Source organism: Terrapene carolina, unplaced genomic scaffold (assembly GCF_002925995.2).
Source record: "Terrapene carolina triunguis isolate 2854851 unplaced genomic scaffold, T_m_triunguis-2.0 Scaffold88, whole genome shotgun sequence".
Lineage (NCBI taxonomy): Eukaryota > Metazoa > Chordata > Testudines > Emydidae > Terrapene > Terrapene triunguis.
In genome coordinates, this window is record NW_020664439.1 from 2,698,824 (window position 1) to 2,711,698 (window position 12,875).

Consider the following 12,875-nt stretch of genomic DNA (forward strand, 5'->3'; position numbering starts at 1 on the left):
GAATCGCTGGCTGCATGTTTCGAGAGCTCCTCATTTTCAGAGTCACTAGCTGCATGTTTTAAAGGCTCCTCATTTTCAGAGTCACTAGCATGACCTTTTTGATGTTCCTCATTTTCCGACTCACTATGCAGATTCTTATGGGGATCCTCATTTTCAGAATCGCTATTGTGAACTTTCTGAGGTTCTTCATTTTCCGAGTCACTTGCATGGTGATTTAAGGCATCCTCATTTTCAGAGTCACTTATATGATGAATTGGATGGTCCTCAATATCAGAATCACTGTCTTTGTCCCCATGAGCCCCTTCATTTTCTGAATCACTGGCATTGTGATTCGGAGGGTCCTCATTTTCAGAATCACTATCTTTTTGCCTTGGGGTGTCTTCATTTTCAGAGTCTGTCATGTGATGGCCTCTAGTTTGGCCATCATCTTCTCCATCACTTTGTTCATTCTGGAAAAGAAAAACAATCCCAGACAAACTGTAAGTTAAGAAGCACAGTAACACAAAGAATAACTTTCCATTTGCTTAAGTGTGGCAATCTGGAAATATTTTAAACACAGAAATAAACAGACTATTATATCACAACGCTCCATCATCAAATTATTCAAAATGATGAAAACATTAAAAGAAGATCCCCATGAGAATTCTGTCCGCTTTACTGTCCAATCATCTATTTAGGCCAAGATTTACGAAAATAGTGACTTTGAATACCAAGCCTGAGACACCTTAAGAGGCCTGATTGTCAGAGGATGCACACACAGCACTTTCAGAAAATCAGGCTCGTAAGGTGTTTCAGTTTGGGCTCCCAAATACTGAGCCATCCAAAAATCACTAATTACTGTTGAAAATCTTGGCCTTAAGATTGTAAACTCCCAAAGAAGGGATTGTGTTATTTTAGTATGGAATATATTCCATACTAAAATAACATGTACAGCTACTGTTATTCTTTATAACATATTGCAAAGGGGAAAAAAATGGGTTTGTGCCTTGTTCTTTAGGCCTGGTCTACACTATGGGGGGAGATCGATCTAAGTTACGCAACTTCAGCTACGTGAATAACATAGCTGAAGTCGACGTACTTAGATCTATTTACCAAGAGATCCACACTACGCAATGTCGACTGGAGACGCTCTCCCGTTGACTCCCCTTGCGCTTCTCATTCAGGTGGCATACAGGAGTCAATGGGAGAGCAATTGGCGGTCGATTTAGCATGTCTAGACACACTAAATCAACCGCTGATGCATTGATCATCGCGCTTCAAACCCTTGGTAAGTGTAGACAAGCCCTTAGAATGTACAAAGGCGGCCTGAATTTTACTTTATTTTTAATCCTGCTTGCTGTGTTATATTAGAAATTCAGGTATTGTCTGCTCTGGAGAACTATGACTGGAGATCTATTGAATTGATACCAAGAGGGTGAAAGCTTAACAACAGAGAAGAGGAGATTTTTAATCAAACTTTTAACAGTGGTTTCTGTTAATTTTTATTAACATGTGTTCAATGACATGAACGCTTTTGGGAAAGGACATCTTTTTTAAAAGATTCCACACCTCTGCCCTTTCAATGAAGCAGTGAGCTAACAATATGTCTCCTCAGATACCCAAAAGATCACTTAGCAAAAAACAAAGAAGACCAAAGATGACATTGTTGATACTTAAGAAGTAAAACAAGCCATTTTTTAAACCAATCCTATCAGGTCTTTTGTATGTCACAAATAAATGAAAAATGTCACAAGCCCAAGCTTTAAAAAAAAACTTTTGAATATGAATGCTGGTAACAAGGTCTAACATTTTAATTTATCCTGGATGGAAAAAGGAAGTTTATATAATCCATTCTCCCACCAGGATAAAAATTGAATATTAAATTTTCCTGTTTAAAAACAAAACAAAACACCATCATCATCCATTCCTTCAGAGAGACTTTTCAGACTTCCATCCCCTAGATATTATCCAATTCAATAGTTCAGCATATCAAACTTCCAATGCCAGAATAAGTCTGTCTTCCTCCCAAACAGAGAATATAGCACAGTGAAAATAACTCATTTGTTCTTTCTATAGCACTGATTCAAGTGGGACATCTCCACTTCTTACTAAGTTTTTTCTCTTGCCTAGTCTAAACTTTATCTTCCTTAGCTTTAGACTCCATGCTCTACCATCTTTGCAAAATTACTAACTTCTTTCTTTTGTTTATTTACCATGAACACATTTATAGACATATCTCCCCCCATGTCTTCACTTGGCCGTAAGTTTAACTCTCTTGGGAAGCTGCATTCCTTATTCACCTATTTCTTCTACATGCATTTTTCCCCACAACTGAGAATGGCATACAGTATTTCAGATGCATTCACACCAGAGCTAAACTGAAGAGCACTGTTAATTTCCAGTTTTACTTAAAATTCTCTCATGTACATACACTTGAAATTTGATCATGATTTTAGAACTGCTGTCTCCAGAATGACGATAGCTAAAAAAGCAATGCTGTTTACTACTCAGTCTTAGATGCCAGATTTCAAGTGATGCATTTATCTCTAACTAGCAGTCCAAAGATATTACCTGCTAAATTCCATCACTGCTGCAGACACAAGGAAGCAGCAAGATAGTATCAGAACTACATGATCTTAAAGCATGCATGTGACCAAATTTATCTTCAAAATGTTACTGAATGGTACTTGTGTAAAATCTCTCAGCAGCACCACAAAAGCAAGCTAACATTTTCTCTCTTGTTTGGTTCTCTCTCCCTGTAACACTGGAGGCCATTTGAATCTCATGATGATAATGTTAGTATTCTAAGTAGTTCCCATTTTCTATGTTTATAAGAAACTACAGTGCCACAATTAGAGAATATATTAATTTTAAGAAAAAAATTAAAACAAAAAATTATAAAGGTAGAAAAATTCCTCCAGCAGCATGGGACCAGTAGTTCTGCTTGACCACAGTACTAACCACCTCCCACAAGTCACTGCAGGTTCCCTCGGGAACTAGCTAATCATAACATTGATTCTCTTTCCCTCCACTGCAAGGTATCTCCTAAGTAATGTACTAGGAACATGTCAAGTACATCTACAGATTATTGCTGCATTTGGCGTGCTTTCTCTCAACACATTATTGAAGAAAGAGCTACGATCAAGAAGAAAGCTGCAGCTGAGGAAGAGAAAGGTCAAGAATGCCTGCGGCAGTCAGCGCTGTAATCAAGAATGTCAGGATGGAATCTACAGAGTGAATGCTGGTCAGCGCTGTAGGTGGGGAGGATTAGAGGAACTTCTGGTCACCTTCTGGTAGAAGAGCCTTGTACCTTCCCACCCAACTTCCTCAAGTTATTTTTTTTAATTTAATTTCATTGAACTGTACATCATGAAACCAGGAATTGTTCATGATACCAGCAGTAGCATGAGATTTTGCTGGGAAGGGAAACAGCAGCAGAGGTACAAACATTAATGTTTAAGTCCTTTATCTTACAACCTGCCAGGGCTGGAAACTCTTTGGGGGATATGTAATGAGAAAGTAAAACAATTCGATCCCTGGGCCAATAGCGTTGACTGCAGGCTATTGGTTTATCTTTCGGAATACACTAGAAAGATCTTGGTAACTTGGTATTCATATTAGTTGGTAAGAAATCAAAGCAGAACAATCACGCAGACACATTAATAGCATATCTTAGAAATCACACTGCTATAGCAAATCATAGCAATTCCAACAGCATTTAATATATGTTGCATCCTATGGAAACAACATCTCTCTCTAAACCTGAGACAGATTGACAGTAAGCGTCAGGTCAGCCCTGAGAATGAAGAGGAGCTAACATCCTATTTAGCCTGTATGATGTTTGGTGCAGGAATTGTCTTTAATTTTGTTTGTTGAGTGCCCAGCAACATGGGGCCTCATTCAATCCTGATTAAGGCCTCTGGGCCCTACCTTACTACAAATAAATAACAAGCGCTCTAAAGACCTGTTTCAGAGAATACAGTAGAAAATACACAGGTAACTATATGGGCTGAAAAGTGTTTATGAATAAAACAGTTTATGAAAGTCTGTCTTGGAGTACATAGTTTATGTGTGTAACATTAAGAATGTGACTTTGCAGAGATATTATTTTAGTTAAATGACTAAATATGATGAACTAGAAAATGAAGCAAGGAAGAAGTTTGGGATCTAAGCCTTATGAGACAGTCAGTTATTTTACTAGTTCGTCTCTAAAAATTTGTTCAGCAGAAATTATGTAACACATATGCATTTAATATCATAAGTTTTCTATTTTTCTTTTCCAAATACTTAGTTCAAAGAAAAGATCAGACAATGTTAATGATAATAGGTCTCAGATAGCTGTCCCCCATCCTATTTTTTGCTCTAATTCCTTTGCTTTCTTTTCTTCCTTCTCTTTATCTATGAACTTTTTACTTGAGATGTCCTTAATTATCTTTTTTAGCTGAAAGAATTCAGTAACAGCAGACTTTAGTACAGTACAATGTAACAAATATATTAAAATCAAATTTACAGTTTTAATCTTCTATGTAAAACATTAACAGATTAGTAAACAGGTTATTGGATCAATGCATAAAGTTAAAAAGTTAGCCACCCAGTATGATCCCATGAATTATTACACCAAAGTTTATATAATCATCAAATGGTGATCTGGCAATTAATTTTGATTTAAAAATCCAAGGTAAATAAGAAAATGTTTTCCATAAAATCCTAGAACCCCAATTCTGCAACTGAATATGCAGGGATGGATCCTTATACCCACAGGGTCCCACTGCAGTCAGTAAGGCTCCATATGGGCCTGGTCACAGAATCTGGCCCCCAAATCATACCAACACTGTAAATTTGATTTAATATGCATTACTGTACTAAAACTGTGTGTTATCTAATTCTATTTAGCTAAAACAAAACTGATAAGGACATCAAAGAAAACATTTAGAGATAAAGTGGGATGGGGGAAGGAAAGCCGGGAAAGAATTGTAGAAAGAAACCCTCCCCACATACCTGAGACCCACAAACCTAAGACCTACATAAATAAATCCTCAAGAGCCCTCTTTCTTTAAGTTAAGAACCTGGAAAAGAAATTTGAAAATTTTAAAAAGTTTAAAAAGTTAGTTTTAAAAAAATCTAATTGAATTCTAATTTAGAGACGAAATAGTAATTAAAAAGACTTATCTGATTAGGCTTTCTCAAAGGTTTTATTACCCTTGAATGTCATTCTTCCCACATTTTCCTATGGATGAAGAAAATAAGAGGACATAAGAAAACAAATTCAGAAAGGAGAATATGGTGAAACACTGAAAGTCATTCCTTTTGGGGGGCGGTTCTAGTGTGTTATAATTTCAACTACATCTCTAATCTTGACTTGTAGGAAATCTGGAAATTACTGTACCTTAAGACTTGGCACGCAAAATTAACACTTTTTAAAATAAATTTGTGGTTTTTAAGATTACCCAAATATCTTTAAAATCTAGTGTTAGGAGCCTTGTTTGAAATTAACTGGACTGATTATTTTATCCATTTTCAAATACAGAGGAGTCTCCAAGCAAGCCAGAGTGTACCTACCCCTTACATCAGTGTCACAAACTGGTCGATCATTATCGACTGGTTGATCCTAGAGGATCTCCCTGTCGATCACGATCTCTGGCGGCGCAGTGTGACTGCTGCTAAGGAAGACTCCCTGCCTACCCTGGCCTCATGCCGCTCCCGGAAACGGCCAGCACAGCCCTGTGGCCCCGGGAGGGCAGGCGTCTCCCTCTGTGCGCGGCTCCTGCCTGCAAGCACCGCCCCCACAGCTCTCATTGGCTGGGAGAGCCACGGGGGTGGTGCTTGCAAAGAGGGGCAGCGCATGGAGCCACATGCCCGCCCTTTTCGGGAGCGGTGTGGGGCTGAGGTAGGCAGGGAGCCTGCCTTAGCCTTGCTGCACCCACCGTCGACCGGGACCTGCCGGAGGTAAGTGCTGCCCTGCGGGAGGCCGCACCCCAACCCCCATCCCTGAGCTCCCTCCCAGAGCCACCACCCCATACCCTATCCTGCACCCCAAGCTCCCTCCTGCACCCCAATCCCCTACCCCAGGCTCAGCCCAGAGCCCCCTCCCACACTGCAAACCCCTTGGCCCCAGCCCAGAGCTCGCACCCCCTGCCCCAGGCTGGTGAATGTGAGTGAGGGTGGGGGAGAGCGAGAGACGGGGGGGGGGGGTGGTGGAGTGGGGGGGGCTTTGGGGAAGAGGTGGGGACTTGGGGGAGGGGCAGGGTAGATCCTGGGTTTCCCTTAGATTCCAAAAGTGATCTTGGGCGTAAAAAGGTTGGAGACCACTGCCTTACATACTACATATCCCTTACATACTGCCATGCGCATGTACAACAAGGTCACTTAAGAGTGATGATAGCTCCCTAATGTTAGTATTCTCATGTTTTTAATAGCAGTGCATATGTGAAAAAAGTCTGTCAATGCAAAGGACAGTCTGAAAGCAATTGCTTGTGTATTTAAACCAGATCTCAAATGACCATAAATGCAGTATGTAACACTAATGCCCCACAAGACTATACAAGAGTTTGAATGATTAACTCAACCCTCATACATCAGATGAAATGCTAATGGCCCCAAGGCTCCAGTGTTACCTTCCCAGATCAGACTGGCAATACTTTTGTTTTGCAATTCCTGTCATATTCTGAAACTATTAGTTCCCTAAAATACTACCTGATCTCCATCCTGCACCTACTGAAACCATCCCTCTGAGACACTATCATCTCACTTATGCTAAGAAAATTGGTCCTACACAGGGCCACCTCTCAAGCTTCCCCCCTCCCACAGAAGACACCCCTGATCACCACCACTGACCATTTCTGATCTGGCTTCTTCTACTGCAAGCACTGACCTTTTTTTCCTCCCTTACAGGGCATTCTAAATTTAAAATTTGAACTTAAGTAAATTAAAAAAATTATATTTCATGTTGTTAATAAAAAATACTTTGTTCTATTTTCTCTTTCCAACATTTGGGGTTTGAATAAAATATAGTACACGAATTGCTCTTCTGCGAGAACAAAATAGGCTTGCATGCTAAGCTATATAAAAGAGTGAAGTGTTACAGTGTATCACATTAAGTATTTAAACAGTTTGTAACACATAATACACATCCAGAGACATCCACATCATGTAATGTCAACCTGGAACACAGAACCAACTTACACAAGAAAGTTACTGTACACAAGCAGATATCCAAATTGTAATTAAGGCATTTCACAATGAGTGTGAATAGGCCTTTGCCACATCACTGACTAGGAAAAGACAGAATTTCATAGGCCCAGATTATACCATCTCATGAAGGAAGCAATAGGTAGGTGAGAAAACTTCACAAAGATATCCTTGTTGAGATTCCTTCATAAATGTCCTGTCAGGTGGAGGGGAAGGAGTGGGGAAATCCTCTACAGCCCATGAAAAACTTGCTCTTTAATCTGGTAGATCCCATGGGATGTGCATGAAAGCGCTGTATCCCTGCAGCAGTTCTGGCAGTGCTTCCCTCTCCACATCCCACTCCCAAACTCCAGTCATAGTACATTAAGTCTACCCCATCCCACTCCTGGGCCAACCTGACTCTATCCCCTTTCCTAGTATGGATTCCAGACCACATGAGGAGCCATCCATACCATGAACTGCAAGAGAGGCACCTGTACTCTTCCCACAGGGATGAGCTTTTGACATAGAAAAACATCGCAACACACCCAAAATAGTGAAGATGTATTTTCCCCACGCCCCTTCTGTAACTTAATTGACCAGAAGTGTTGATGTGTTTGTTCTGGGATTTTTTTCCCCCAAGAAAATTTACTCCTGTACTGAAAAACTTCAGCATAAACATGCTAAATTTTATGCTGAGCTACAAATTCCTGAAAAACATCATTTATCATTTCAAATATATTTGAAATTATTTGCAGCTATGTTAATGCATTGCGATATCTGTAAGGATATTTCTAAAGCATCCTTGCAAAACTATCATGAAACTTTTACTCCTAGGGGAATTCTGCGCCACTGCACGTGTGCAGAATTCATGTCCCCCACAGATTTCTTTGCTTCCCTGCAGAAAATGATAGGGAAGCTACAAGAGTGGTCACAAGTCTCTTACCAGCAGCGCAGGCACATCGTTTTGGGCACCTGGAGCAGCCAGTGGGGATGTAAATCACTGCCCCGGGAAGGGGAAGGGGGAGAGGAGAGAGAACGGACATGCGCTGGAGATGCTCTACCCTGCGCCAGGCTCAGCTGCTAGTCCCAGCTGGGCTGGAAGAGGATAAGACATTCTCTTCCCCTGCAAGGAGCAGCCAAGTCAGGGTCACACCCACCCCCAGAAACCTTCCCGGCTGCAGGAAGCTCTGCACCCCTTCCCCTCGCTTCCTGCTCGCATTCCTCCTCAGCCGAAGGGGTCACTATATGGGGAGCTGCTCCCCCATCCAAAAACCCCAGTGCATCCCCCCAATGCCGAGCCTCAGCTGCCCGCATCCAGAACTCCCCCATCAAGCCCCACCCTCCCTGCATCTGGACTCCCACCCCTACACCCAGGCCACCCCCTGCTGAGCCCCCCCCCCCTCAACCCTCCATCCTGCAACTGGATCACCCCGAGGCCCCCGCACCTAGACCTCCACCCCACAAAGCCCACTCCCCCAGCAGCGGGACCCCCATGCATTCCCCCACACCTAGACCACCTTGTTGAGACTCAGCCACCTTCACCTGGATCTCCTGCAGAGTCCTATTTCACCTGCACCCAGAACCCCCCACCAAACCCCTATGCATTCAGACCCCCCACCGAGCCACCTGCACCCATATTGCCCCACACAGAACTGTCTAGCTCCACACCTGGATCCCCCCACACTAAGCACCTCCACACTTGGAGCCTGCTGGGCTGAGCCTGCTTGCCCCACACCTTGATCAGGGGCCAGAGCTGGGCGTGCGTGTGAGACTGTCCCTCTTGCTTATTATCTTGGTGCACCTGGCATGAAGGGGCAGGGCCCCAGGGTGTTTCTGGGGTAGGCCCGGCCTTTGCGCTGTGTCAGGGTTGGATGCAGCCTCACTGCCAAGTCCATATCCCGGGGAGGGGAGAGGGGTGCAAGGTGATCTCTCGCCTCTGTGCAGCCAGTGGCCTGTGCTCCCCACTGCCATGCTGGAGCCTCCACATTTATTTGACAAATAAAATATGCAGAATTTTTAAATATTGTGTGCAGATTTTTTTATTTTTTTTTGGTGCAGAATTCCCTCAGAAGTAAGCTTTACTAGCTAAAGCACAGAATCTGTTATTTTATCATGATAAGAAAACTATTATCCTACTCGCTTGCCAAAAAATTACATCCCCTGGCTGTCTAGGGAAGTAAATTTTGCAAGACTACTCTAAGGGTCTGGTATAAGGAACCCAATATAAAATTAATCTCCATTAAGAATAAGGGCCTCTCTCATTTAAACTCAGGCTACAGAAAGACATGTTTGGTTTGATCAAATAAAAACATTTCACTGGTACCTCTGAATGATGCCCTAAGCTTTCATTGTCTGATCCAGAATGCTGATCATTTACATCATCTTCAGCGTCAGACCCTGAATCTCGCTCATCTTGTACTGGGGTGGCTCCACCATCATCTACACCAGATTAAAAAAAAAAAAAAGTAAGATTCAATAACATCTTTCAATACCTATAAAATATGAGCTTTTTGACATTTCTGCAAATCAGAAAGCCAACAGGCATGACTCACAACCAGAACTTCCAGTTCCAGAATTAAAACAATAGACACTGTTAGAACACAGAAAAAGACATCAGCAAGTAGTGGATTTCAGAGCATAAAACCAGAAGCTACAGTACACTACCAGTTAAATGACAAAAGAATAAAGTTTGCTGCTTTTTTAGCAGCTCCTTTATAGGTTGCGATTCCCATCATCTACATTCTTAAAATGAATCACTTTAGATTATCTCCAGAACAAAATTTATCAAGAAAATTTGAGGTAGAGGCAAATCCGCCACTGTGATCCTCACTACTCTCAGAGACACAGGCCATAGAAACTTACAGTATAACAATGTGACCAACAGGCTCATATGATCATCAAAAATACTATGTGTATCATAAAATCAAACACTTCATATTCAATCACACTTAAGTAGACTTGTCACAGATCTAATGATGTTAATTACCTGCATGCTTTAGGGCTTGTCTGCATAGTTTTTGTACTACTATAACAACTTCTGTTTAGAAACAGATGTAGTTAAATGGTAAAACTCCCATGATCAGGGCCCAATCTGCCCATATGACATCCTGAGGGCCATCCAGGTAGTATATATATTGTGTGGATGCGTCCCACATATAACACAGAGAGCTGCATATGCAGCCTACAATGGTAAATAGGTTGAGAACCACAGTATGCATATGCATATACAGCCCACAATGGTAAACAGGTTGAGAACCACAGTTATACTATATACACCAGTAGCTGCAGCCACTCTAGAGAGTTGTACCATACAAGAACTGCACAAAAGTGGCATGTAGTCAAGCCCTCAATCATGGCTGTCTTAACAGCCAAAAATGGTGCTTTCTTCCATCATATCAGCACAATCGAATTACTTTAACACAATTTCAAAGTCACCTTAATACTCATTAATATGCAGGCTAACACATTTGAAAGCAAGTTAGCTGGTTGTACTGTATCCTAGGAAGGAGTCTAGGATAACACAGCCACCTAACAAACCTTCAAACATGTTGGCCTACATCTTAGGTCCTGTCTACACTAGGAAAAAGATGTCCTTTTAAAATGCAATAGTTAACATATTTTAAGAGTCTAGTGCAGATAGGACAAGCTGTAGTTTTAACAATAATTGGTTCACCTCAACCAGCTAACATGTGTTAGAACTACAACTTGCTCTAGGATTTTAAAACATATTGGCTATCATCTTTTAGAAGCACCCCCGTTTTTCCATGGCAGACATGCTATTAATGAGAATCAAGAGCAATTTTAACTGTGTGAAAATAACCTGACCGAGCTGACATTTGAAAACCACACTTTTTTGCTCACCAAACCAGGACCTTAAATCATTTCAGCTGATCATGCTGTAGCCCGTAGGCTTCATCTAGACTAAGATTTGAGATGTTAAGCATGTTAGCCAACAGTGCTAATTAATAAGTCTTAAAAATCTATTGTGGACAAGGCATAAGCTAAACTAGTCGAGTTAAAACCTAGTACCTAGCATGTGTAAAAAGGTGCTTATGTCAACATTAAATCCTAGCTTAGGCAAGACCTCTTGCTAGCTCAACTGGGTCAACCTGGTTGAAGAAGACATCCTCAACAACCTAGACAATCTACAATAATTCACCAGCCAATGTGATGTAGGCATCATTCTGAGGCTAAAATATCTTTGAAGACAGTTGTGGAGGTTCTATTAGGTCAGAAACATCTACGTGTAATAAACAAATGGGATACTTTGTTTAGAAAAAACTTTTATTTGTGGGGCGGGAGGAAAGCTTAATGACCTGATTCTCAGAGATCCTGAGCTTCATAACTCCTGATTTAAAAATGGTAGGTGATAGTAATGAGAACTTTACATGGTAATATCTCTTTGGCTTTTGATAGCATCTCTCAACCTCATGTTTAATTTGTCTCACCCATATTGGTCAACATCAAGTCTGTTCATTTCCAAACAGTACAAAATAATCCGTCACCACTCAGCCTGTCACTCACGCACCTCAGCCCAAGACAGACCTGTTACTGCCCAGCCCAACACACAGGCACCGCCTCCCAAAGACAGCCCCGTTGGCCTCCAGCCTTAAACCCATTCCCTCCCTGCCAAAACAGCCCCCATCAACACCAAGGTGTCACCCAGTTCTAGGATGACCAGATGTCTCGATTGTATAGGGACAGTCCCAATTTTTGGGTCTTTTTCTTACATAGGCTCCTATTACCCCCCACCCCATCCCGATTTTTCACATTTGCTGTCTGGTCACCCTACCCAGTTCCCCCACCAAGGACAACTGTCAGCACCCAGGGTGTCACCCAGCTCGCTGCCCCCAGGAGGGCCCCCACATCAACCTCCAGCCTGTCACCGAGGCAGAGCCACGAGCGCACTCTTAGGATATGCCCCTTACAGCCCACTCCTCTCTCCCTGGCCCAGGCGACCCCGCGCTAGGCCCACAAACAGGCCGTGCGGAGACAGGAGTCCAGCCCTCCGGTCGGACGGGCCTGGCGGCGCTGTCCGGGAAAGGGGATGAGAATCTCTCCCTTGAAGGAGCTGCCCCGGGCCCGGCAGCCGACAGCCCTACCCGCCAACCCCAAAACGGTGTCTCCCGCCCCGCACCTGACTGGTCCCCGCCGTAGTACTCCGCCTCCATCGCGGGCCTCCGGCCCCCGCCTCCCTCTCAGGGCTCGCAGGCTGCTGGTGGAGGGGGCGGGGCAGGGCCCCGACTCCGGGGCTTGGTACTAGGGACCTGCCGTTCCGACCCCCGCGCCGCATACAATCAAATCCCCGGCTCTTCCTGCTGCCGCGGGCCCAAAATGGCGCCTCCCCCGCACCCTCACAGCTCGCGCGCATGCGCTGCACCGGCCAGCGGGGTCAGAGGGTAACACACCACGCTCCGCTCGCGAGAGGTCAGGCACAGAGAAGTCTCGCGGCGTTTTGGCGGCGCGCGCGCTACCTGGGTCCAGCGACGGAGGCGACCGCCCGCTCGCCCTGTCAGGGCCAGCCCACCGGGAGGGTGGAGCCGGGCTAGAGCCGTCTTCGTCCGCCCCCTTGAGCCTGGGGGAGACCAGGGCTCCACCGAGTGCCCCTGGGGCGGGCCGCCCCCAAGGAACAGGCAGGGCCCCCCCCCACGGGCCCCTCAGGGGACAGCACCGGGCATGTGCTGCCCCCCCCCCGAGTGCGGCCCGTGACAGCGAGCCCGGCACCT

The 12,875-nt window shown here is 43.8% G+C and overlaps 1 protein-coding gene across 4 annotated transcripts in view; it reads right to left on the minus strand.

The window, feature by feature from the left end:
* IWS1 (interacts with SUPT6H, CTD assembly factor 1) overlaps positions 1-12,495 on the minus strand; it is a 29,989-nt gene extending 17,494 nt beyond the window's left edge. For 2 of the 4 annotated variants that reach the window (XM_026649897.2, XM_026649898.2), the window contains exons 1-2: positions 12,287-12,495; positions 1-449 (exon numbers count right to left, since the gene is read on the minus strand). The exon at positions 1-449 is cut by the window's left edge and continues 431 nt beyond it. In XM_026649897.2, coding sequence (XP_026505682.1) covers positions 1-449; positions 12,287-12,442 — 605 coding nt within the window. In that variant the 5' untranslated portion in view covers positions 12,443-12,495. Of the gene's footprint in view, positions 450-5,178; positions 5,207-9,472; positions 9,589-12,286 lie in introns of those variants that run through there. The other 2 variants (XM_026649899.1, XM_026649901.1) reach the window with 2 other exon arrangements.
* Positions 12,496-12,875: the final 380 nt, after the last annotated feature.